This window comes from Oncorhynchus mykiss, chromosome 12, assembly GCF_013265735.2.
Source record: "Oncorhynchus mykiss isolate Arlee chromosome 12, USDA_OmykA_1.1, whole genome shotgun sequence".
NCBI classification, from domain to species: Eukaryota; Metazoa; Chordata; class Actinopteri; order Salmoniformes; family Salmonidae; genus Oncorhynchus; species Oncorhynchus mykiss.
In genome coordinates this window covers 9,585,545-9,612,593 of record NC_048576.1, presented here as the reverse complement: position 1 = coordinate 9,612,593, position 27,049 = coordinate 9,585,545, and the positions used below count along the sequence as shown (strand labels likewise).

General features: G+C 44.8%; 1 protein-coding gene across 3 annotated transcripts in view; it reads right to left on the bottom strand.

Moving 5' to 3' along the window:
* Positions 1-27,049, bottom strand: part of znf532 (zinc finger protein 532) — a 38,171-nt gene that overhangs the window by 2,613 nt on the left and 8,509 nt on the right. For all 3 annotated transcript variants that reach the window (XM_036936842.1, XM_036936844.1, XM_036936843.1), the window contains 12 exons: positions 18,848-20,015; positions 18,237-18,632; positions 11,474-11,722; positions 11,035-11,264; positions 10,735-10,898; positions 10,201-10,529; positions 7,464-7,645; positions 4,735-4,911; positions 3,597-3,759; positions 3,080-3,343; positions 959-1,071; positions 594-735 (listed from right to left, as the gene is read on the bottom strand). In XM_036936842.1, the coding sequence (XP_036792737.1) occupies positions 594-735; positions 959-1,071; positions 3,080-3,343; positions 3,597-3,759; positions 4,735-4,911; positions 7,464-7,645; positions 10,201-10,529; positions 10,735-10,898; positions 11,035-11,264; positions 11,474-11,722; positions 18,237-18,632; positions 18,848-20,015 (3,577 nt within the window). The remainder of the gene's footprint in view (positions 1-593; positions 736-958; positions 1,072-3,079; positions 3,344-3,596; positions 3,760-4,734; positions 4,912-7,463; positions 7,646-10,200; positions 10,530-10,734; positions 10,899-11,034; positions 11,265-11,473; positions 11,723-18,236; positions 18,633-18,847; positions 20,016-27,049) is intronic.

Here is a 27,049-nt window from a genome sequence, read left to right as displayed (position 1 = left end):
GCTCATTGGTCAGTTATTGTACCTTGTCAGGAGGGTGGGTGCAGCTGATTGGTCAGTTACTGTACCTTGTCAGGAGGGCGGGTGCAGCTCATTGGTTAGTTATTGTACCTTGTCAGGAGGGTGGGTGCAGCTGATTGGTCAGTTACTGTACCTTGTCAGGAGGGTGGGTGGGTGCAGCTGATTGGTCAGTTACTGTACCTTGTCAGGAGGGCGGGTGCAGCTCATTGGTTAGTTATTGTACCTTGTCAGGAGGGTGGGTGCAGCTGATTGGTCAGTTACTGTACCTTGTCAGGAGGGTGGGTGGGTGCAGCTGATTGGTCAGTTACTGTACCTTGTCAGGAGGGCGGGTGCAGCTCATTGGTTAGTTATTGTACCTTGTCAGGAGGGTGGGTGCAGCTGATTGGTCAGTTACTGTACCTTGTCAGGAGGGTGGGTGCAGCTGATTGGTCAGTTACTGTACCTTGTCAGGAGGGCGGGTGCAGCTCATTGGTCAGTTATTGTACCTTGTCAGGAGGGTGGGTGCAGCTGATTGGTCAGTTACTGTACCTTGTCAGGAGGGTGGGTGGGTGCAGCTGATTGGTCAGTTACTATACCTTGTCAGGAGGGCTGTCCTCTGTGTGAGCTGGGTCTGGCGCCATCTTCCCCTCAGCATCTTTAATGCCACCATGCATCAGCTGGATGTGTTTGTCCAGCATCACACGCTTAGTGAACGTACGGTTGGGGTCTGGACAGTGACTGTGGAGTCATACAGACAGAGAGAGAGAGAGTTCTTAAAGAAGAGGCCATACACATTTGACACATTAAATGCTAACATGGTCATCACAGGAATTTGTTGCCCTGTTGAATCTGAGTAGACTGAATAGTTGTGCATCTACAATGTAGGTTAAACTCATATATTCTAGCAGCAAACGCCACAATAACCGAACCCAAAAATGTGATCCAATCCAGCATTACTCACAGACAGGAGTAGACCTTACGTAGCCCCTTGTGCTTGATCCTGTTGTGTCGACACAAGCTGTGGGAGGAGCTGAACGACTTGTCACACTGTCGGCACGGGTGCTTCTTCAGTTGCTGCATTCATAGTGGGAGAACAAATAGAATTGAACAGTTATGGTTTTATTACGGTCACCACGGCGATAGACTGTATCACAGCAGTCTGAGGCTCTGTCACTACAGACACCCTGGTTCCACTCCAGACTGTATCACAGCAGTCTGAGGCTCTGTCACTACAGACACCCTGGTTCCACTCCAGACTGTATCACAGCAGTCTGAGGCTCTGTCACTACAGACACCCTGGTTCCACTCCAGACTGTATCACAGCAGTCTGAGGCTCTGTCACTACAGACACCCTGGTTCCACTCCAGACTGTATCACAGCAGTCTGAGTCTCTGCATCTCAGTGCTAGAGGCATCACTCCAGACTGTATCACAGCAGTCTGAGGCTCTGCATCTCAGTGCTAGAGGCATCACTCCAGACTGTATCACAGCAGTCTGAGGCTCTGCATCTCAGTGCTAGAGGCATCACTCCAGACTGTATCACAGCCGGCCATGATTGGGAGTCCAATTCACCGTATCACAATTCCAGTGGGTCAGAAGTTTACATACACTAAGTTGACTGTGCCAGCTTGGAAAATTCCAGAAAATGTCATGGCTTTAAAAACTTCTAATAGGCTAATTGACATAATTTGAATCAATTGGAGGTGTACCTGTGGATGTATTTCAAGGCCTACCTTCACACACAGTGTCTCTTTGCTTGACATCATGGGAAAATCTAAATAAATCAGCCAATACCTCAATTATAACAATTATACACCTCCACAAGTCTGGTTCATCCTTGGGAGCAATTTCCAAACACATGAAGATGCCATGTTCATCTTTACAAACAATAATACACAAGTATAAACACCATGGGACCACACAGCCATCATACCGCTCAGGAAGGAGACACGTTCTGTCTCCTAGAGATGAACGTACTTTGGTGCGAAAAGTGCAAATCAATCCCAGAACAACAGCAAAGGACCTTGTGAAGATGCTGGAGGAAACAGGTACAAATGTATCTATATCCACAGTAAAACAAGTCCTATATTGACATCACCTGAAAGGCCGCTCAGCAAGGAAGAAGCCACTGCTCCAAAACCGGCATAAAAAAGCCAGACTATGTTTTGCAACTGCACATGGGGACAAAGATCGTACTTTTTGGAGAAATGTCCTCTGGTCTGATGAAACTAAAATGTAACTGTTTGGCCATAATGACCATCGTTATGTTTGGGGGAAAAAGGGGGAAGCTTGCAAGCCGAAGAACACCATCCCATCCGTGAAGCACGGGGTGGCAGCACCATGTTGTGGGGGTGCTTTGCTGCAGGAGGGACTGGTGCACTTCACAAAATAGATGGCATCATGAGGTAGGAAAATTACGTGGATATATTGAAGCAACATCTCAAGACATCAGTCAGGAAGTTAGGAAGCTTGGTCACAAATGGGTCTTCCAAATGGACAATGACCCCAAGCATACTTCCAAAGTTGTTGCAAAATGGCTTAAGGACAACAAAGTCCAGGTATTGGAGTGGCCATCACAAAGCCCTGACCTCAATCCTATAGAAAATTTGTGGGCAGAACTGAAAAAGTGTGTGTGGGCAAGGAGGCCTACAAACCTGCCTCAGTTACACCAGCTCTGTCAGGAGGAATGGGCCAAAATTCACCCAACTTATTGTGTGAAGCTTGTGGAAGGCTACCCGAAACGTTTGACCCAAGTTAAACAATTTAAAGGCAATGCTAACAAATACTAATTGAGTGTATGTAAACTTCTGACCCACTCGGAATGTGATGAAAGAAATAAAAGCTGAAATAAATCAATCTCTCTACTATTATTCTGACATTTCACATTCTTAAAATAAAGTGGTGATCCTAACTGACCTAAGACAGGGAATTTTTACTAGGATTAAATGTCAGGATTTGTGGAAAAACTGAGTTTAAATGTATTTGGCTAAGGTGTATGTAAACTTCCGACTTCAACTGTACACACGTACTACGGGGTATTGGCTCAGGGTTGATTTGGGATTCAAACTAGGACTACACGCTACCTTGCCATGCTCCTGCCTGACGTGGGCTACGAACACCTCTCTCTGGATGAAGAGACGGTCACAGTCTCCACATGTCCAGCCAGGAGCAGGTGGCTTCTGGGGGGCTGAGGTAGGGGTGATCTGGGCCTTTTTCAGGGGTGTAGTTGGGGCATTCTTGTCCACCCTGTCCAGACCGTTGGTGTTGGTGTTGGGGCTGGAACTGAGGGGCAGGTTGATACCCAGGTTGGGGGGACCCTCGATGGTCTTTAAGGTGCCATGCATCGTCTACACAGGGATGACAAACAGCTCCAGTAACAGGCATATTAACTACTCATACAGACTGCACAAGGACAATGACTTAGAATGACTGATTAGGATTATACACAAATATATTTCAAGTGCTTGTCATTACATTGTAGTAGATTTTGAATAATCTTCTGAAAAATAGAAGTGCCTGTTATAAGTTTTTATAAGTTAAATAAGTTATTTGTTCACATCGACCACAAGAGAATAAGATATTTCCCCCTTCATACAGTACCTTGATGTGGTCCAACATGAGCTGTTTCTGGGCGTAGTGCATGGAACAGTCTGGGCATTTGAAGACAGACACCTTCTGATTGGCTATGTGTTGATCGAAGTGTGACTGAAGCAGTGTCTGCTGGGTAAACACTGTGTCACACATGGAACACTTGTAGATCAACCTGAAAGACAACACAAAGAATGTTTTAACAACATATTCCACTTTGAGAGACATGTGGCTTTATAAAAATGAATGAGTTTCATTAAACCCTGTGTACAGAAAAGGAATAAAATCAATGTTATCTAATAACAATTATTTTTTTCAATTGTACTAATGCATTGTATACAACAACAGTACCTATTCATGGCCATGAATACACTTACTAATGTTAATGTCCATAATAGGAGTTAATGATTTATTTAAAAACAATTTGTCAGTTCAAAAAGGTATATCACAGAACCTGTGTCCTGTCCTGTCCTGTCCTGTCCTGCCCTGCCCTGCCCTGCCCTGCCCTGCCCTGCCCTGCCCTGCCCTGCCCTGCCCTGCCCTGCCCTGCCCTGCCCTGCCCTGCCCTGCCCTGCCCTGCCCTGCCCTGCCTGCCTGCCTGCCTGCCTGCCTGCCTGTCTGTCTGTCTGTCTGTCTGTCTGTCTGTCTGTTTGTCTGAGAGACCACCTGGCACCTGCTCCTGAACAGGTTCAGTCATCAGTGTGTGTGTGTGTGTTCATTAGAGTGTGTTGACGGTGTTAGGAAAAGGTCAGGGTGCTGGAAAAACACTCAGTTAAAGCTACTGTGTCTAATAACATTAAACGCAAACCCATTCAACGTTGAAAATGAAGACGGTTCTGACAGGAACATGACTTGGATATGGATATCGGATAACTTTCCCTCATTAAAGCAGAATTAATTTGTGTTAACAACTGAGGATGTTGGTGTCACCTTTCCAATCAGTGATAGAACAGCATACAGTAGAATAGAACAATAAGATCGTATATTCTATTAAATAGAAGACAAAGGTCTTCAACATAGAACAAAAACTTTCTAGGATAATATTAAGTTTAGATAAATACTTTACTAGACTAGACTAGACTAGACTAGACTAGACTATACTATACTAGATCACATGAATAATGGGTTGTGAGAATCTGAAGAGACTTACTTGGGCTCTCCTATCTTGACCCCAGGGTGCTGTGTGCGTGCGTGTGAGTGTGTGCCAGGAGCAGACTTGAAGGCCATGGGGCAGATGGGACACTTGTAAAAGATCTCACAGTGAGAGCTCTGGATGTGAGTCTTCAGAGCAGCCACGTCAGAGTAGATGACGCTACAGTGCACACAGCTGGAGAGAGAGAGGGGGGAAGAAAAACATACAAACAGTACATACATGCAGTGAGCACCAGAATGAATTGGACAGTGACCATTTTTCTGTTATTTTGGTTCTGTACTTTGAGTTTGAAAGGATACAATGACAATGAGAGTGAAGTGCAGACTGTCAGCTTTAATTTGAGGGTATTTTCATACATATCGGATGAAACGTTTAGGATTTATAGAAGCTTTTGTACATGGTCCCCCCCCCCCCCCCCCCATTTTCGAGCATCAAAAAACATTGGACAGTTTAACATAATGCAGAATAAAGTAATCATTGTAAATATTTGGTCGCACATCACCAGACGCTGGGTATCTTCCCTGGTGATGCTCTGCCAGGCCTGTACTGCAGCCATCTTCAGTTCCTGCTTGTTTCAGGGACTTATTGCCTTCAGTCTCCTCTTCAGCATGTACAATGCATGTTCAATTGGATTCAGATCCGGTGATTGACTCGGCCAGTCAAGGAGTTTCCACTTTTTGGCCATCAAAAACCCCTTCGTTGTTCTAGCAGTATGTTAAGGGTCATTGTCTTGTTGCGTGATGAAGTGCTGTCCAATGAGTTTGGAGGCATTTGGTTTTATCTGAGCAGATAAAATAGACTTCAGAATTAATTGTTCTACTTCTGTCTACAGTCATATCATCGATGAAGACAAGTGAGCCTGTTTCCCTGGCAGCCATAGCCTGTTTCCCTAGCAGCCATAGCCTGTTTCCCTAGCAGCCATAGCCTGTTTCCCTAGCAGCCATAGCCTGTTTCCCTGGCAGCCATAGCCTGTTTCCCTGGCAGCCATAGCCTGTTTCCCTGGCAGCCATAGCCTGTTTCCCTAGCAGCCATAGCCTGTTTCCCTAGCAGCCATAGCCTGTTTCCCTAGCAGCCATAGCCTGTTTCCCTGGCAGCCATAGCCTGTTTCCCTAGCAGCCATAGCCTGTTTCCCTAGCAGCCATAGCCTGTTTTCCCTAGCAGCCATAGCCTGTTTCCCTAGCAGCCATAGCCTGTTTCCCTAGCAGCCATAGCCTGTTTCCCTAGCAGCCATAGCCTGTTTCCCTAGCAGCCATAGCCTGTTTCCCTGGCAGCCATAGCCTGTTTCCCTGGCAGCCATAGCCTGTTTCCCTAGCAGCCATAGCCTGTTTCCCTAGCAGCCATAGCCTGTTTCCCTGGCAGCCATAGCCTGTTTCCCTGACAGCCATACAGGCCCAAGCCATAACACCACCTCCACCATGTTTCATGGATGAGGTGATATGCTTTGGATCATGGGCATGTCTTTTTTTCTCTCCACACTTTCCATCACTCTGGTACATGTTCTAATCTTTGTCTCATCTGTCCATAATACTTGTTTCCAAAACTCTTGGGGCTCTTTTAGGTGCTTTTTTAGCAAACTGTAATCTGGCCTTTCTGTTCTTCAGGCTTATCAGTGGTTTGTATCTTGTAGTGTACCCTCTGTAGTCTTGGTGGTGTAGTCTACGTATGGTAGACTGACACATCTACACCTGCATCCAGGAGAGTGTTTTTGATCTGTTGGGCTGTTGTCAGGGGGGTTTTCTTCACCATGGTGAGTATTCTCCGGTCATCCGCTACAGTGGTCTTCCTCAGTCTACCGGGTCTTTTGACATAATTGAGTTCACCGGTTGTTGTTTTTTCTTGTTAATGATGAACCAAACTGTTGACTTGGGCGTGCCCAGGGTTTTTGCAATGTTCCTGATTGATTGATGTTCATTTCTGAGCCTTATGACGGCCAGCTTCATTTGCATCGACACTGCTGTCTTCCTCATGTGTGACAACACCCCAACAACAACCTCCAAAGGCAACAGCAAAGTCTAGAATCAATACTATTCATCAACAGCTCTCCTGCATTCACTAACGACACAAATGAATACACCTGCCTAACGATACACATGTGTGAAGCCAATTCAACAAATACTTGTAGTACCTTAAACTGGGGGAGACTATGTACAAAAGGTGCTGTCATTTGTAAATGGTTCATCCGATATGTATGAAAATACCCTCAAATTATATCTGACAGTCTGCATCACCCTCATTGTATCCTTTCAAACTCAAAGTGCTAGAGTACAGAACCAAAATAACAAAACAAGTATGGTGCTCACTGTATATATATAAAACAAAAATATACAGGACCTTTTAACTCAACACTTTGGATGATTTTGATACTCAATGCAAGTTACAAAATCAACTGACATTGTAATTACTGTGATTAGCAAGCGGCACATTGATAGGTGAAATAAATCATTTTCAGTGTGGAGACTTAAAAGGTGACATTATCAAAGAACTACAGTATTGCCTCTTCCAAGTGTGCACCCTCCACATTGGGAAGAGCCGATATTGGGGGTCTCGTTGCTGTTGATTTCTGTAGGAAGAAAGTTGCCTTTCTGTATGGCGTCATATTGCTACGTCTACCTGAGTGAGTGGACCTTTTAAACAAAAGTCATCTGACTGCTCCTAAAGAAAATCTCTAGAGAAGAAGGGGAACCATGGTAACAAGCTAGACAGGCAGGAAGCAATGTCAGACTGACCGGTAGCCCACCCTGCGGGTGTAGTGCAGACAGTTCCTGGTCACATGGGACTGGAAGTGGATTGAGCGGCAGATAGCCCCACACTCAGGGCAGATGTAGGGAGACTTGTGCTGGTGGATCCGTTGGTGCGACGCAAAGCTGCACACGTTAGGTAGTAGCATTTGGCAGATTGTGCAGGTTTTCTACAGACGTAAACAGAGACAGAAATTTCACAAAACGGTATTATAATTCTCTAGGAGGAATGCAATCTTTGAGAGTTGGTTCAATAATGGAGTTAAATTAACAAAAAACATTTGACAATTTATATCATTAGCTGGCGCTATAAAGGGATGATATGATGAAAAAACACAATGGCATTAAAGGTGGCATCTGCAGTACAGGGAAACAGCGCCACTGGCCGCCCCACCACCGTTGTTATTGTTGTTGTTGTTGCTGAGCTGAGGAGCGTCGTGCAGCATGGTGAGAACGAGGCAGTACATATTAAGCTCTTCTGTTGAGGCGTGCAATGATGTCGGGGGGGGACGACGACGACGACGACACACACAGCATTCTCTGTTTGCAGTAACTTCTTTGTTGTAATATCCCAGATGGACGAGGTTCATTTACCATAAAGGATTCCAGCTTTAATATATACATATATTTGTTTATTATATATTAATCAAAAGTGAGTGTTGGAGGCAGTGTAAAAGTGAGTGTTGGAGGCAGTGTAAAAGGGAGTGTTGGAGGCAGTGTAAAAGGGAGTGTTGGAGGCAGTGTAAAAGTGAGTGTTGGAGGCAGTGTAAAAGGGAGTGTTGGAGGCAGTGTAAAAGGGAGTGTTGGAGGCAGTGTAAAAGGGAGTGTTGGAGGCAGTGTAAAAGGGAGTGTTGGAGGCAGTGTAAAAGGGAGTGTTGGAGGCAGTGTAAAAGGGAGTGTTGGAGGCAGTGTAAAAGTGAGTGTTGGAGGCAGTGTAAAAGTGAGTGTTGGAGGCAGTGTAAAAGGGAGTGTTGGAGGCAGTGTAAAAGGGAGTGTTGGAGGCAGTGTAAAAGGGAGTGTTGGAGGCAGTGTAAAAGGGAGTGTTGGAGGCAGTGTAAAAGGGAGTGTTGGAGGCAGTGTAAAAGTGAGTGTTGGAGGCAGTGTAAAAGTGAGTGTTGGAGGCAGTGTAAAAGGGAGTGTTGGAGGCAGTGTAAAAGGGAGTGTTGGAGGCAGTGTAAAAGGGAGTGTTGGAGGCAGTGTAAAAGGGAGTGTTGGAGGCAGCGTAAAAGTGAGTGTTGGAGGCAGTGTAAAAGGGAGTGTTGGAGGCAGTGTAAAAGGGAGTGTTGGAGGCAGTGTAAAAGGGAGTGTTGGAGGCAGTGTAAAAGGGAGTGTTGGAGGCAGTGTAAAAGGGAGTGTTGGAGGCAGTGTAAAAGGGAGTGTTGGAGGCAGTGTAAAAGGGAGTGTTGGAGGCAGTGTAAAAGGGAGTGTTGGAGGCAGTGTAAAAGGGAGTGTTGGAGGCAGTGTAAAAGGGAGTGTTGGAGGCAGTGTAAAAGGGAGTGTTGGAGGCAGTGTAAAAGGGAGTGTTGGAGGCAGTGTAAAAGGGAGTGTTGATTAGAAGTGGTGACACAGTGGGTGTGACTCGCAGAAATACACAATAGACAAGGGAAGTTTAAAAAGAGCAAGAAAATAACCACACATACACACAGTAACCACACATACACACAGTAACCACACATACACACAGTAACCACACATACACACAGTAACCACACATACACACAGTAACCACACATACACACAGTAACCACACCTACACACAGTAACCACACATACACACAGTAACCACACATACACACAGTAACCACACCTACACACAGTAACCACACCTACACACAGTAACCACACCTACACACAGTAACCACACATACACACAGTAACCACACATACACACAGTAACCACACATACACACAGTAACCACACCTACACACAGTAACCACACCTACACACAGTAACCACACCTACACACAGTAACCACACATACACGCAGTAACCACACATACACACAGTAACCACACATACACACAGTAACCACACCTACACACAGTAACCACACCTACACACAGTAACCACACATACACCCAGTAACCACACATACACACAGTAACCACACCTACACACAGTAACCACACCTACACACAGTAACCACACCTACACACAGTAACCACACCTACACACAGTAACCACACCTACACACAGTAACCACACATACACACAGTAACCACACCTACACACAGTAACCACACATACACACAGTAACCACACATACACACAGTAACCACACATACACACAGTAACCACACATACACACAGTAACCACACATACACACAGTAACCACACCTACACACAGTAACCACACCTACACACAGTAACCACACCTACACACAGTAACCACACCTACACACAGTAACCACACCTACACACAGTAACCACACCTACACACAGTAACCACACCTACACAGTAACCACACATACACACAGTAACCACACATACACACAGTAACCACACATACACACAGTAACCACACCTACACACAGTAACCACACCTACACACAGTAACCACACCTACACACAGTAACCACACATACACACAGTAACCACACATACACACAGTAACCACACATACACACAGTAACCACACATACACACAGTAACCACACATACACACAGTAACCACACATACACACAGTAACCACACATACACACAGTAACCACACATACACACCTGTCCGCTGGACTCTGGCGCCTGCTGATAGTGCATCGCTAGAGAGTTCTCATCCAGGAACACCTCACTGCACTCTAAACACTTCAGACTGGTTCTGCAGAGCCGGGACACATCCTCATCCAGGGGCATGGCAGCAACCGGAGGGGCGTTGGAGGGGGCACAGATCACCGCTGCCTGGGCCTGAGTACCAGCACCCTTCCCTAGGAAGTGGCCGGTGGAGCTGTAGGTAGATCCAGCGGTGGTGGTGGAGGATAGCGGAGGTGATGTAGTGATCATCTGGTCTGTAGGGATGGGCTTGAGGATGAGGTGGGAACACTGCATAACCACCCCTTTGAGGAGAAGAGAAGAAGAGAAGACGAGGTTAGAAGAGGAGAGGAGACAAAAGGAGAGGAGAGAAGACAAGAGGAGAAGAAAATAGGAAAGGACAAGAGGAGATAAGAGATTTTTAAGAGATAAGAGGTCTCAATTTAGAAGCATTGCAGAGTATCAACGGCACTGAACGCTTTAGGCATTTCATGTATGAAGAAAAGTCACCTTTGTCTTTGTGTCCTCGGGCGTGGGAGAGCAGACTGCACTTGTTGTAGAAGACCAGGTTCTTGACACAGTGGTTGCAGGTGACCTCGATGCGGACACTGCGGCGGTCGTAATGCTGACTCAGGCTTCTCTCCAGGGCAAACGAGTCACCGCACTCCAGGCACCTGTAAATAATAATATAAATGAATATACATTCATTCGAACATGTATATTATATACACTGCATTTCAAGAAGCCCAAGGACACTGTATACATTTTTTTTAAACAATTAAAATGCTATATAGCTAGCTAGCGTTTTACCTATAGCCGCGGGAGGGTAGGGAGATACAGGCGGCCGAGGGGGGGCTGAGGTTGGGGACGTAGACTGGGACAGGGTTGATGCTGCTCAGGACCTTATTGAAGGCCTCCACTACAGAACTCTGGGAGCTGGCTAACACCTGGACTCTAGAGACACCCTTCTTCTGGGCCTGGGCAGCCAGCAGGGCTTGCTTCACCGGCTGCTGCCCCTGGGGCTTGGCGCTGGACAGCACCTGGTGAAACGAACAGACATTCAAGGAGTTACTGAATGAAATGTTAGGGATTTATTGTTGTTATTAATCTATTGAGTTATTTATTTATTAGAATTATTCCTCATGTTTATTTCATTATTACTGTATGACGTTATATTTTGTTGTCTATAGCGTGTTAGCATAGAAGATTAGTTCTGATGTACAGAATGAGGTATCATAAGAAACCAAACCTGGTGGAGCTCAGACACAGAGGTGGTCTTGGTCAGGGGGAGTAGGTTGAGGTTGGTGAGGTGGACAGTCTTTGGCACGGTGAGTTTGGCGTTTGCCAGGCTGGATGCGGGCACCATGACGGTCTGCTGTTGTTGCTGATGGATGGCGTTGGCAGCTTTGAGGATGGCGCTGCTGGCACTCTGTACCGACGCAGCGGGGATCACTGTGGCTTTGACCATGGTGTTGTTGGCCAGCTTTAGGTTAATGACCTGAATAGGGGGAGGAGAGGATGGGAAATACAATTGTATTCACACAGTGAATACAGTGAATAACGCATAACAATAACATAAAAATAACATGGCTTGGCCTCCCGGGTGGCGCAGTGGTTAAGGGCGCTGTACTGCAGCGCCAGCTGTGCCATCAGAGACTCTGGGTTTGCGCCCAGGCTCTGTTGTAACCAGCCGTGACCGGGAGGTCCGTGGGGCGACGCACAATTGGCCTAGCATCGCCCGGGTTAGCCGGTAGGGATATCCTTGTCTCAACGTGCACCAGTGACTCCTGTGGCAGGCCGGGCGCAGTGCACGCTAACCAAGGTTGCCAGGTGCACGGTGTTTCCTCCGACACATTGGTGCGGCTGGCTTCCGGGTTGGATGCTCGCTGTGTTAAGAAGCAGTGCGGTTGTGTATCGGAGGACGTCTCTCCCGAGCCCGTACGGGAGTTGTAGCGATGAGACAAGATAGTAGCTACTAAAAACAATTGGATACCACGAAATTGGGGATAAAACGGGGTAAAAAAATCAAATAACATGGCTATATACAGGGAGTACCAGTACCGAGTGGATGTAATTGACGTACACTACCGTTCAAACTTAGAAATGTCCTTGTTTTCCATGAAAACATACATGAAATTAGTTGCAAAATGAATAGGAAATATAGTCAAAATGTTGACAAGGTTATAAATAATGCCTTTTAATTGAAATAATAATTGTGTCCTTCAAACTTTGCTTTCGTCAAAGAATCCTCCATTTGTAGGTCAAGCTGCTCCCACAACAACTCAATAGGGTTGAGATCCGGTGACTGTGCTGGCCACTCCATTATAGACAGAATACCAGCTGACTGCTTCTTCCCTAAATAGTTATTGCATAGTTTGGAGCTGTGCTTTGGGTAATTGTCCCGTTGTAGGAGGAAATTGGCTCCAAATAAGCGCTTTTCCACAGGGTATGGCATGGCGTTGCAAAATGGAGTGATAGCCTTCCTTCTTAAAGATCCCTTTTTACCCCATACAAATCTCCCACTTTACCACCACCAAAGCACCCCCAGACCATCACATTGCCTCCACCATGCTTTACAGATGGCATCAAGCACTCTTCCAGCATCTTTTCATTTTTTCTGCGTCTCACGAATGTTATTCTTTGTGATCCAAACTCCTCAAACTTAGATTCGCCTGACCATAACACTTTTTTCCAATCTTCCTCTGCCCAGTGTCTCTGTTCTTTTGCCCATCGTAATCTTTTATTGGCCAGTCTGAGATATGGCTTTTTCTTTGCAACTCTGTCTAGAAGACCACCATCCCATTGCCTCTTCACTGTTGACGTTGAGACTGGTGTTTCGCGGGTACTATTTAATGAAGCTGCCAGTTGTGGTCTTGTAAGGCGTCTGTTTCTCAAACTAGACACTCTAATGTACTTGTCCTCTTGCTCAGTTGTGCACCGGGGCCGCCCACTCCTCTTTCTATTCTGGTTAGAGACAGTTTTTGCTGTTCTGTGAAGGGAGTAGTACACAGCGTTGTATGAGATCTTCAGTTTCTTGGCAATTTCTCGCATGGAATAGCCTTCATTTCTCAGTACAAGAATAGACTGACCAGTATCAGAAGAAAGTTATTTGTTTCTGACAATTTGAGCCTGTAATCAAACCCACAAATGCTGATGCTCCAGAAAAATCAACTAGTCTAAAGAAGGCCAGTTTTATTGCTTCTTTAATTAGAACAACAGTTTTCAGCTGTGCTAACATAGCCAATGAGTTCAATCTTGGTTTCATCAGACCAGAAAATCTTGTTTCTCATGTCCTAAGAGTCTTTAGGTGCCTTTTGTCAAAAAAACAATTTATTTAGTTAACTAGGCAAGTCAGTTAAGAACAAATTCTTATTTACAATGACGGCCTAGGAACAGTGGGTTACCTGCCTTGTTCAGGGGAAGAACGACAGATTTTTATCTTGTCAAGTCTGGGATTCAATCTAGCAACCTTGCGGTTACTGGCCCAACGCTCTAACCACTACGCTACCTGCCACCCCAATCATGTGCCTTTCACTGAGGAATGGCTTCCGTCTTGCCACTCCACCATAAAGTCCTGATTGGTGGAATGTTGCAGAGATGGTTGTCCTTCTGGAAGGTTCTCCCATATCCACATAGAAACTCTGGAGCTCTGTCAGAGTGACCATTGGAGTGACCATTCTTGGTAACCTCCCTAATCAAGGCCTTTCTCCTCCATTGCTCAGTTTGGCCGGGCGACCAGATCTAGGAAGAGTCTTGGTAATTCCAAACTTCCTCCACTTAAGAATGATGGAGGCCACTGTGTTCTTGGGGACCTTCAATGCTACAGACATGTTTTGGTACCCTTTCCCTGATCTGCACCTCGACACAATCCTGTCTCGGAGCTCTAAGGACAATTCCTTCGACCTCATTGCTTGGTTTTTGCTCTGACATGCACTGCCAACTGTGGGACCTTATATAGGCAGGTGTGTGCCTTTCCAAATCATGTCAAATCAATGGAATTTACCACAGGTGGACTCCAATCAAATTGTAGAAACATCTCAAGGATGATCAATGGAAACAGGATGCACCTGAGCTCAATTTCGAGTCTCATAGCAAAGGGTTTGAACACTTACAGTTGAAGTCGGAAGTTTACATACACCTTAGCCAAATAAATTTAAACTCAGTTTTTTACCATTCCTGACAATCCTAGTAAAAATTCCCTGTCTTAGGTCAGTTAGTATCACCAATTTATTTTAAGAATGTGAAATGTCAGAATAAGAGTAGAGAGATTGATTTATTTCAGCTATTATTTCTTTCATTTCGGGTAGCCTTCCACAAGCTTCACACAATAAGTTGGGTGAATTTTGGCCCATTCCTCCTGACAGAGCTGGTGTAACGGAGTCAGGTTTGTAGGCCACCGTGCTCGCACACGCTTTTCAGTTCTGCCCACAAATTTTCTATAGGATTGAGGTCAGGGCTTTGTGACGGCCACTCCAATACCTTGACTTTGTTGTCCTTAAGCCATTTTGCCACTTTGGAAGTATGCTTGGAGGTCATTGTCCATTTGGAAGACCAATTTGCGTCCAAGCTTTAACTTCCTGACTGATGTCTTGAGATGTTGCTTCAACATATCCACATCCACTCGTATCGACCGGGCTAGAGTGGGCATCGAGCCAGGTGCCATGAAGCCAGCTCAGCTCCAGTGCGTCTCCTCGGGCCGGGGTACATGGCACCAGCCCTACGCATGGTGTCCCCGGGTTCGCCAGCACAGTCCAGTGCGGGCTATTCCACCTCGCCGCACTGGCCTGGCTACGGGGAGCATCCAGCCAGGTAGGGTTGGGCAAGCTGTCTCTCCATCTCCTCCCTACAGGTGCTCCCGTCTGTCCTGAGCTTCCAGAGTCTCCCGTCTGTCCTGAGCTGCCAGAGCCGCCCGTCTGTCCTGAGCTGCCAGAGCCGCCCGTCTGTCCTGAGCTGCCAGAGCCGCCCGTCTGTCCTGAGCTGCCAGAGCCGCCCGTCTCTCCTGAGCTGCCAGAGCCACCCGTCTGTCCTGAGCTGACAGAGCCACCCGTCTGTCCTGAGCTGCCAGAGCCGCCCGTCAGTCAGGAGCTGCCAGAGCCGCCCGTCAGCCAGGAGCTACCAGAGCCGCCCGTCAGCCAGGAGCTGCCAGAGCCGCCCGTCAGCCAGGAGCTGCCAGAGCCGCCCGTCAGCCAGGAGCTGCCAGAGCCGTCCGTCAGCCAGGAGCTGCCGGAATCGCCCTTCACTCCGGAGCTGCCGGAATCTCCCGTCCGTCCGGTGCTGCCGAAATCTCACGTCCATTCGGGACCCGTGGCTAGGGTCCCCAGTCCGAGGTTGGCGGTGAGGGTCGCCGCTCTAAAGAGGCCACGGAGGAGGTTAAAGAGGCGGAGAAAGACTATGGTGGAGTGGGTCCACGTCCCGCGCCAGAGCCCCCACCGCGGACAGACACCCACCCAGACCCTCCCCTATAAGTTCAGGTTTTGCGGCCGGAGTCCGCACTTTTGGGCAGGATACTGCCACGTTCTGACCTTAGTTCTTTTATTATGTCTTTGTTTTAGTATGGTCAGGGCGTGAGTTGGGTGCGTTGTCTATGTTCCTTTTTCTATGATTTGGGATTTCTGTGTTTGGCCTGGTATGGTTCTCAATCAGAGGCAGCTGTCATTTGTTGTCTCTGATTGAGAACCATACTTAGGTAGCCTGCTTTCACTTTTGAGTTGTGGGTGATTATTTTACGTGTCAGTGTTTGTTCCACACGGGACTGTTTCGTTTGTTTAATTTATTCACGTTGTTATTTTGTACTTTTCAGTGTTCTATTAAAAGTAAGCAATATTAACACGTACCACGCTGCGCATTGGTTCTCCGATCCTTCCTACTACTCCTCTTCGTCAGAAGAGGAGGAGGACAATCGTTACAGCACCTCTACAAACTATCCCTAACTTTGCATTCTCTCAAGATTCTGAAAGAAAACTCATAGACCTACAGTCAGTGTCCAGATGACAGTTTCCATTTAATGATGAGTGAGAAAGTTACAGACGCACAAATGTCATACCCCCCGAAATTGCAAACCTATTCATTCAGGATTATCCGTAATCATGGTAGCATCCACATTCATGTAGAAGTGTTTAGAATAGAAATGACTCCAAAATGACACAGTACATTATTTACCATTCATTTCTATTGGGCTAAAAGGTTAATGTGACAACCAAAACAAAGAGCACATACATCCAACAAATTTGTAGTCACAAGCTTGATGTAGTCATTATTGTGCTATACATACGGGACCAAATACTTCACTTTTTACTACTTTAATAAACATTTAAGTGAATTTGTCCCAATAATTTTGCTCCCCTAAAATAGGGGGACTACTGTATGTACAAAAAGTGATATACAGTGCCTTGCGAAAGTATTCGGCCCCCTTGAACTTTGCGACCTTTTGCCACATTTCAGGCTTCAAACATAAAGATATAAAACTGTATTTTTTTGTGAAGAATCAACAACAAGTGGGACACAATCATGAAGTGGAACGACATTTATTAGATATTTCAAACTTTTTTAACAAATCAAAAACTAAAAAATTGGGCGTGCAAAATTATTCAGCCCCTTTACTTTCAGTGCAGCAAACTCTCTCCAGAAGTTCAGTGAGGATCTCTGAATGATCCAATGTTGACCTAAATGACTAATGATGATAAACACAATCCACCTGTGTGTAATCAAGTCTCCGTATAAATGCACCTGCACTGTGATAGTCTCAGAGGTCCGTCAAAAGCGCAGAGAGCATCATGAAGAACAAGGAACACACCAGGCAGGTCCGAGATACTGTTGTGAAGAAGTTTAAAGCCGGATTTGGATACAAAAAGATTTCCCAAGCTTTAAACATCCCAAGGAGCACTGTGCAAGCGATAATATTGAAATGGAAGGAGTATCAGACCACTGCAAATCTACCAAGACCTGGCCGTCCCTCTAAACTTTCAGCTCATACAAGGAGAAGACTGATCAGAGATGCAGCCAAGAGGCCAATGATCACTCTGGATGAACTGCAGAGATCTACAGCTGAGGTGGGAGACTCTGTCCATAGGACAACAATCAGTCGTATATTGCACAAATCTGGCCTTTATGGAAGAGTGGCAAGAAGAAAGCCATTTCTTAAAGATATCCATAAAAAGTGTTGTTTAAAGTTTGCCACAAGCCACCTGGGAGACACACCAAACATGTGGAAGAAGGTGCTCTGGTCAGATGAAACCAAAATTGAACTTTTTGGCAACAATGCAAAACGTTATGTTTGGCGTAAAAGCAACACAGCTGAACACACCATCCCCACTGTCAAACATGGTGGTGGCAGCATCATGGTTTGGGCCTGCTTTTCTTCAGCAGGGACAGGGAAGATGGTTAAAATTGATGGGAAGATGGATGAAGCCAAATACAGGACCATTCTGGAAGAAAACCTGATGGAGTCTGCAAAAGACCTGAGACTGGGACGGAGATTTGTCTTCCAACAAGACAATGATCCAAAACATAAAGCAAAATCTACAATGGAATGGTTCAAAAATAAACATATCCAGGTGTTAGAATGGCCAAGTCAAAGTCCAGACCTGAATCCAATCGAGAATCTGTGGAAAGAACTGAAAACTGCTGTTCACAAATGCTCTCCATCCAACCTCACTGAGCTCGAGCTGTTTTGCAAGGAGGAATGGGAAAAAAAATGTCGTTCCACTTCATGATTGTGTCCCATTTGTTGTTGATTCTTCACAAAAAAATACAGTTTTATATCTTTATGTTTGAAGCCTGAAATGTGGCAAAAGGTCGCAAAGTTCAAGGGGGCCGAATACTTTCGCAAGGCACTGTAATTTCTAAACTGTTCACCCGATATGGATGAAAATACCCTGACAGTCTGCACTTTAACCTCTTAGTCATTGTTTGATTTCAAATCCAAACTGCTGGAGTGCAGAGCCAAAACTAAACAAAATAGTCACTGTCCCAATACTTACAGAGGGCACTGTACAAAGGAAAAGGTTGGTTACCTGGGAACCCGCCGTCTTGACTGCAGACACAGGGAGGAAAGCAGTGGCCACAGGTTTGATGGTCATCTGCTTGTTGATCTCCATGGCAACACCTGGGGTGGTGGTGGGCAGGGAGGAGGTCCGCGTCGAGTTCGGGGAGGACAGGAAGGAGGAGACCATGATGGAAGACCCTCTCTTCAGGCGTTCAGGGTCTGACTCTACCTGGGCCAACGGCAGCACTCTGGTGACGGTGCGTTTGATCTGGCCAGAGGAAGTCTTAATGGTTTTGATCCGGACCTTTGGGATGACGGGTGTGGACGGGGAGGAGGAGGGGGAACCAGAGCCTCTACTGCTGTCCTCGCTGGTGGTTGGGCTGCCGGGGCCCTCTGGCTGTTTGGACTGCAGCCTCCTGGCCACCTAGGATAGGATAGAATAGGATAGGATGAACTTTTTTGTCCCGGGTGGAAATTTGTCTGGGACTAATCTATTGTGGACAGACTGCATAACATAAATGGTACCGTAGTCGTTAATGGAGCATCTAACCGTTCCTAGAGGTTAGTCTTAGACACATAGTACTGACGTATACAAGTACAGTAAAACATTTACACACTTGACTTATATACAATCCATACCTCCAGAGCTGATGGGGACTCCTGGTCTGGGGGCTTCTCCGGGACCAGGTCCCTGGGGCTCTCCCTCTCCTTGGCCTCCTTGGGTGCTTCCCTCTGGGTGTGGATGTCAGGGATGGTGGTAAATGAGTCTCTCTCGGTGGTAGGGGGGGACTCAGAGACTACAGAGTTAGTGGTGTCTGATACTGTGGCTTTCTTAGCACTGAGAGCTGCAATAGCAGCAATGCAGGAGGAAAGTTTGGCTGATGAATTGGCTTGTTTGGCCTGCGAGAGACTGGTGGACACAGCCTGGACACAGGGCTCCCCAGCCTCCCTCCCTGACCCCTCCTGGGTGCGAGGGGCCGTTGTCTCTTTGGCTTTCTCTTCTTCAAGTTTCCTTGATTTAGAGGAGTCGTAAAGGTTCAGACTAACGGTGACCAAAGTCTTGTTGTTGTTTTTATCAGGTTTTGATTTGTCGCAGTCTCCATTGGACTTGTTCGCAGGTTTGGCCGTGCTATGGGAGTCTGCCAGTACGGCTTTGGTGGTCAGCTCCTCCTCTTTCTTGGCAGGTGGTTCTGTCAGAGGGTTTGTCCTAAAAAATGGCAGGGCGCTCTGCTTGACCCTGTCCAGAGAGTCATCAACTTCAATCTTATCGTCATCGTCAAACTCCTCAGCGCTGGAAATGGGACTGAACTGGTTAAAAGTAGAGTGGGAGATGAAGTTGGAGGCCAATCCATGATGAGCCTCCACATCTCTCAGAGTCTTTTCGGCTCCGTTGTTCTTACTGTACCGGTCGTTAGGTGACATTGACAGGTACCCGTTATGAAGCCCATTGTGGTTCACCATGGTGGTGGGGTCAGCCTGAACCACCTCCTCTGGTCGTGTGTGTTCTTCACCGCCGGCGTCCATTTTGTGGACATTCTTGACGATGACGCTGACGCCCACGTCTGGAGCTCCAGAGGGGGTGTGTGCCTCGTCCTCGTGGGGGACGCTTGGGTGTTTGAGCTGGCCATCATGAGGGTCCTCGTGGGGGACGCTGGGGTGTTTCAGCTGGCCATCGTGGGGGTCCTCGTGGCCTGACTCTATGGCTGTCTTCGGGTCCACCATGTCTGGGATGTCAAAGGCTGCTAGGAGGTCGTCAAAGTCTGGGGTCTTCATATCGCCCATGTTTTTGATGTGATGATGCAAGAACCTGGAAGAGATATAACGAAAAAAAGAAAACTAGTTAGCTAGTACACAAATGAATACACAAACTCATTAAATCTGAATAATATTGTCAAGACACAAAAGAAGGGTGAGGAGAACGATTAAGCCTCCAGATTCTACCCATAATGCCATTGGAGTGCTTATGTAACAAAGTCATGACAAGCATTCATGGTTTTGACTAGGTGGTATACAGCTATGACCGGAAGTGTCTTTTTCATAGCAGGTTAGGATAACTAATGTAGAAGGTTAGAAGAACTAAATGTAGCTAATTTCCCTCCAACATTGGACACCCCCTAACTTCGGACACTCTCTAGAGGTTGGATGATTAAATCACCGAGCTCAACGGTACATTTTGGGACTGAAGACACGCTTCTAGCTAGCTGACCACAGATTTTCATTGCAGTTTATGTAAGTTAAGTTAGGTTTTGAGAGTTTTCAAAAAACTCTTTGGGATGACGGGTGTGGAAAACTCTCAAAACCTAACTTAACTTACATAAACTGCAATATATATATATATATATATATATACACACACACATTTTGTGGGACACGCTGTATATTGTCAAATTCGAGTGCACGACAGACCACACATCATTTAATGTCCAACTTTTTACCTAAATTATTCATACTTATTTATATGTTAGTATTAAACTGTTATCTACTTTCTCAAAACATAAGATGAATCTGTAAAATAAACGAGACTTTATTTGGTTACAACACTGAAGAAGATGTTGGTGAAGAACCAGGCTACGCAATGAAAAGTTGACAGGCAAGTCTTTGTTTTTTACTGAAAGGCTAGCCAACTATCTAGTAAGCACTTCGGACACGAGGTTGGTGTCTCTTTTTTGAACAAAATGAAATGGATATATCTTGTAATTGAACAAAATAGTAAGGTGTCCAATAACTGGAGACTGTATGCCGATAATACGGGAGGTTTATCTTTGCTAAACCGCATATCAAAAAGCTGATACAGTAGTAGTAGTATTTCCACTGAAATGTCAAACATGCTAATTACTAACCCGTTAGCTAACATTTTTACGACACCAATAATCACAAAATATTGATAGCTCGATCCCGAGATAACACTGTTGAAGGTAATATATTTCTTAAACGCTGTTGAATATGCCGATAATAAAGGGTGCTACGCTAGCAGGTTAGGATAACTAAATGTAGCAGATTAGGATAACTAAATGTAGCAGGTTAGGATAACTAAATGTAGCAGGTTAGTATAGCTAATGTAGCAGGTTAGGAGAACTAAATGTAGCAGGTTAGTATAACTAAATGTAGAAGGTTAGGATAACTAAATGTAGCAGGTTAGGATAACTAAATGTAGCAGGTTAGTATAACTAAATGTAGCAGGTTAGGATAACTAAATGTAGCAGATTAGAACTAATGTAGCAGGTTAGTATAACTAAATGTAGCGGGTTACAACTAATGCAGCAGGTTAGTATAACTAAATGTAGCAGGTTAGAACTAACGTAGCAGGCTAGAACTAACGTCGCAGGTTAGAACTAACGTAGCAGGTTAGTATAACTAAATGTAGCAGGTTAGAACTAACGTAGCAGGTTAGTATAACTAAATGTAGCAGGTTAGAACTAACGTAGCAGGTTAGTATAACTAAAGTAGAAGGTTAGTATAACTAAAGTAGCAGGTAAGTATAACTAAATGTAGCAGGTTAGAACTAATGTAGCAGGTTAGTATAACTAAATCTAGCAGGTTATAACTAATGTAGCAGGTTAGTATAACTAAATGTAGCAGGTTAGAACTAACGTAGCAGGTTAGTATAACTAAAGTAGAAGGTTAGTATAACTAAAGTAGCAGGTAAGTATAACTAAATGAGGCAGGTTAGAACTAACATAGCAGGTTAGAACTAACGTAGCAGATTAGTATAACTAAAGTAGCAGGTAAGTATAACTAAAGTAGAAGGTAAGTATAACTAAAGTAGCAGGTAAGTATAGCTAAATGTAGCAGGTTAGAACTAACGTAGCAGGTTAGAACTAATGTAGCAGGTTAGAACTAACGTAGCAGGTTAGAACTAATGTAGCAGGTTAGTATAACTAAATGTAGCAGGTTAGACCTAATGTAGCAGGTTAGTATAACTAATGTAGCAAGTTAGTACTAATGTAGCAGGTTAGTATAACTAATGTAGCAAGTTAGTATAACTAATGTAGCAGGTTAGGAGAACTAAATGTTGCGGGTTAGGAGAACTAAATGTAGCAGGATACGATAAATAGGTTAAGGTTAGGAAAGGGGTTAGGGTTAGCTGAAATGTTCTCCTAACCTGCTTCAACAATTCCCTTTGGGCTCCCGAGTGGCGCAGCGGTCTAAGGCACGGCATCTCAGTACTAGAGGCATCACTGCAGACACCCTGGTTCGAATCCAGGCTATATCACAACGGTGATTGGGAGTCCCATAGGGCAGTGCAATATGCGTCATCTGGGTTTGACCGGTGTAGGCAGTCATTGTAAAATAAGAATTTGGTCTTAACTGACTTGCCTTGTTAAATAAAAAAATGTACTCCATCTAGTCACAACCAGCATTCAGACATGCAACAAATTCCCAAGTTAATTTGGTTGGCATCCTATACATCCTGTACATCCTGTATATACATCCTGTATAGTGGCTAATAACGCACACTCTAAATCAGTAATGCTTTTCGAGACCACATGGAGTGCTATTGTATACATTTTAAACAGAGGTTAAGTGAATGGGACGACAAGCATTCAGCATACCTATTATTCAGACAAGGCACATTCGTGACAGGTTAGTATAACTCTGGGGAGAATGACTGCTCCCTCTCATTGAAGCCACAGAGTTTCAAGGCCCACCGCAGTACTGCAGGCATTTTTAGCGTGTACATTATAGATATTTTTTAAGGCAATCGTAGTCCCAATAATTGCTTTTAATACACCACATGCATGTCCTTGAACCGCTTATTTTAAAATCGCACATAGAAATGATAAAAAAAAAAGAGGAAGAGGCGAAGCGAGAGGGATAACTGGACCCCATCAGGTGGCATTTATTTTATTTTATTTGCTCACCAAGCAAGTTTTTGTATGGAGGTCAATGAGAGAGTGTAGAATTTGGTTAACCAAAAATGTAATGACTAATTTGCTACCTGTGGCTTATTTGATTGAATATACGTTTTTTTAATGATTAGGTTGTTCCGAGTGTACTGATAAGTATACGTGATATCCTGGCAACTTTGAGAAGAAAAACAACGTCATATTGACGTTGTGCCTGGTCGTATTTCTACAATTTATCTTCTTCAAATTTGATTTTAAACCTAACCATGTGCCTAACCCTAACCTTTAATTAAGACCAAAATTCAAATTTTGGGGTTCATGAATTTTTAAGATATAGCCAAATGACTTTGTGGCTGTGGTAACTAGTGGAAACCGTTGTGCTTGGTGGTCACACACGTATCTTCCCTCTCATTAGCTAGAATGGTCCCACCTGCTCTCGCTTCCCAACTGCCTTCCAATTTTTAAGACATTTATTTTCATTATTAGAGTGGCCACTTGAGTTTCTTGTCAATATAATGGATAATCTGTGGTTATACGGATAATTTAATGGCAGCCTATAAGTACCCCTGTCGGCCTTCAACTTGAGATACTCAATGAGAGGGGCCAGCACTGAGCTAGCCTGCAACGCCACTTCCTGGACTAGCTCAAACTACACATGTTAATGTTTCTATGGCTGCATTTAGGCAGGCAGCACAATTCAGATCTTTGTTGGTGGTTAATGCGGAAGACACATTTCGGTTGAAGGCATTCAGTTGTGCAATTGACTAGGTATCCCCTTTCCCTTCTCTTTTGCGATTCCTGTATGCCACATCTTCAATTTAAGCCTAGAAGAGGATGTGTGTCCTCAGGCCTGGAGGGAGGCAAAGGTCATTCTGCTGACCGCTACTGAAGAATAGCAAAGCACCCTTTAATGGTTCAAACAGCCAACCAATTAGCCAGTTACCGGTGTGTTTGACAAGAATAGAATAGTTATTTTAAAGAAAACTCAGTAACAACATACTTTAAGCATGCTTATAGGGAAGGGCACTCAACATGCTCAGCACTACCACAAATGACTGATGATTGGCTAAAAGAAATGTATAATAAGAAGATTGTGGGAGCTGTTTTGTTAGACTTCAGTCAGTCTTTGATATCATTGATCATAACCTATTGGTGAAAAAACTTAGGTCTTAAGGATTTACATCCTCTGCCTTTTCATGTATTGAGAGTTACCTATATAATAGAACACAGAGTTACTTATCAAATCAAAGTTTATTTGTCACGTGCGCCGAATACAACAGGCGCCCTTACAGTGAAATGCTTACTTACAGGCTCTAACCAATGGTGCGAAATGGGAGCCTCTGCTACAACCACAAACAAATTTGGTTGAGTGTGGTGTACCGCAGGACAGCTGGCTTGGGCCCACTGACCTTGAATAAAGCCTGTGTGTCTATGCATGCTGACGACTCAACAGTATAGACGTCATCTATGACAGTAAAATAAATAACACTCAACATAGATCTCCAGTCAGTTTTAGAATGGATAACTAGCAATAGGCTGGTGCTAAATAAAATAAAAACTACAAGCATTGTTTTTGTGACAAATCACTCGCTCAACCCTAAACCTCATCTGGATCTATACCGAATAATGTGGCTATTGAGCAAGTTGAGGAGACTAAACTGCTGGGTGTAACCCTAGATAGCAAGCCATCATGGTCAAAACATAGAGACGCAATGGTTGCTAAAATGGAAGGAGGTCTGTCCATGATAAGGCGTTGCTCTGCTTTCTTGACATCTAAATCAACCAGGCAGGTTCTACAGGCCCTTAGTTTTGTCGCACCTAGACTACTGCGGCAAAGGAGGACATAAGTAAATTGCAGTTGGTCCAGAACAGAGCTGTACACGGAGGGTGAATGTCAGTGGTATGCATGTCAACTTTTCTGGCTCAAAGTTGAGTAGATATATATACTGCAGAGATAGCCTGCAGAGTTCTGTCTTACTATCCAGGTCTGTACCCAAACAATTTGAGTTTCTACTTTTAAAAATCCACCTTTCCAGAAACAAGTCTCTCACCGTTGCCGCTTGCTATAGACCACCTTCTGCCCCCAGCTGTGTCCTAGATGGGGGGCAATCAATTCACATATGGTGTATATGTGAATTGATTGCCCCCCATCTATCTTCAGAGCTCGTGCTGTTAGGTGACCTAAACTGGGACATGCTTAACACCCCGGCCATCCTACAATCTAAGCTTGATGCCCTCAATCTCACACAAATGATCAATGAACCTACCAGGTACAACCCCAAATCTGTAAACACGGGTACCCTCATAGATATCATCCTAACCAACCTGCCCTCCAAATACACCTCTGCTGTCTTCAACCAGGATCTCAGCGATCATTGCCTGCATCTGTAATGGGTCTGCGGTCAAACAACCACTCCTCATCACTGTCAAACGCTCCCTAAAAGCCTTCAGCGAGCAGGCCTTTCTAATCGCCCTGTCCCGGGTATCCTGGAAGAGCAGTTGGAGGCCACGGAAGGAATGTTGTATGCCATTGAAGCTCGTCTGGAGGTTAGTTTACACAGTGTCCAAAGAAGGGCCAGATGTATACAGAGAAAAGAGTCGGCCTGAGAATTTAACCCTGTGGCACCCCCATAGAGCCTGCCAGAGGCCCAGACAGCAGGCCCCCGATTTGACACACTGAATTCTGTCTGAGAAGTAGTTGGTGAACCAGGCAAGGCAGTTATTTGAGAAACCAAGGCTGTTGAGTCTGCCGATAAGAACGTGGTGATTGATAGAGTTGAAAGCCTTGGCCAGGTCGATGAATACAGCTGCACAGTATTGTCTGTTATCGATGGCGGTTATGATACCGCTCCGTTCCGTTTCTTTTTCATCCTAAAAAAACTCCCCAGTCTTTATTGATAACACACATACACCTAACATGATACAGCCACCACTATGCTTGAAAATATGGAGAGTGGTACTCAGTAATGTGTTATATTGTATTTCCACCAAACATAACACTTTGTATTTTTTTTACTTTAGTGTCTTGTTGCAAACAGGATGCATGTTTTGGAATATTTTTTTATTCTGTACAGGCTTCCTTCTTTTCCCCTCGGTCAATTAGGTTAGTATTGTGGTTGTGGTTAGTATTGTGGAGTAACTACAATATTGTAGTTACTCCTCAGTTTTCTCCTATCACATCCATTAGTCACCATTGGCCTCATTGTGAAATCCCTGAGTGGTTTCCTTTCTCTCCGGGCAACTGAGTTAGGAAGGCCGCCTGAACCTTTGTAGTGACTGGGTGCTGATACACCATTCAAAGTGTAATTAATAACTTCACCACGCTAAAAGGGAAATTAAATGTCTGTTTTTTTTTGTTTTACTCATCTACCAATAAGTGCCCTTATTTGCGAGGCATTGGAAAACCTCCCTGGTCTTTGTGGTTGAATCTGTGTTTAAAATGCACTGCTCGACTGAGGGACCTTACAGATAATTGTATATATGGGGTACAAATAGGATTGAAAAAAGGCAGAAACAGTCCGGTAAATTTCCATGGCAACTTAAGCCCTGGAATTTGGGGAATTTTGCTTAAATTCATCAAAAAAAGTTAGCTTATAACAGTGAACCTTTTTTTGTGGGATACACATAAGGCAATTCTAGGTCTTGTGGCATATTTTGGTTAAACTATCCTCAATTCAATGGAATTGTAACCCTCTGCATGCACAGTGCATTCTTCCATCACATGTGCAGTGCACTTAGTGTAATAGTATGGGCTCAATAGCATCTCATTAGTGTGCAAGATCTTAAGAATCAGCTGTACAGTGCCTTGCGAAAGTATTCGGCCCCCTTGAACTTTGCAACCTTTTGCCACATCTCAGGCTTCAAACATAAAGATATAAAACTGTATTTTTTTGTGAAGAATCAACAACAAGTGGGACACAATCATGAAGTGGAACGACATTTATTGGATATTTCAAACTTTTTTAACAAATCAAAAACTGAAAAATTGGGCGTG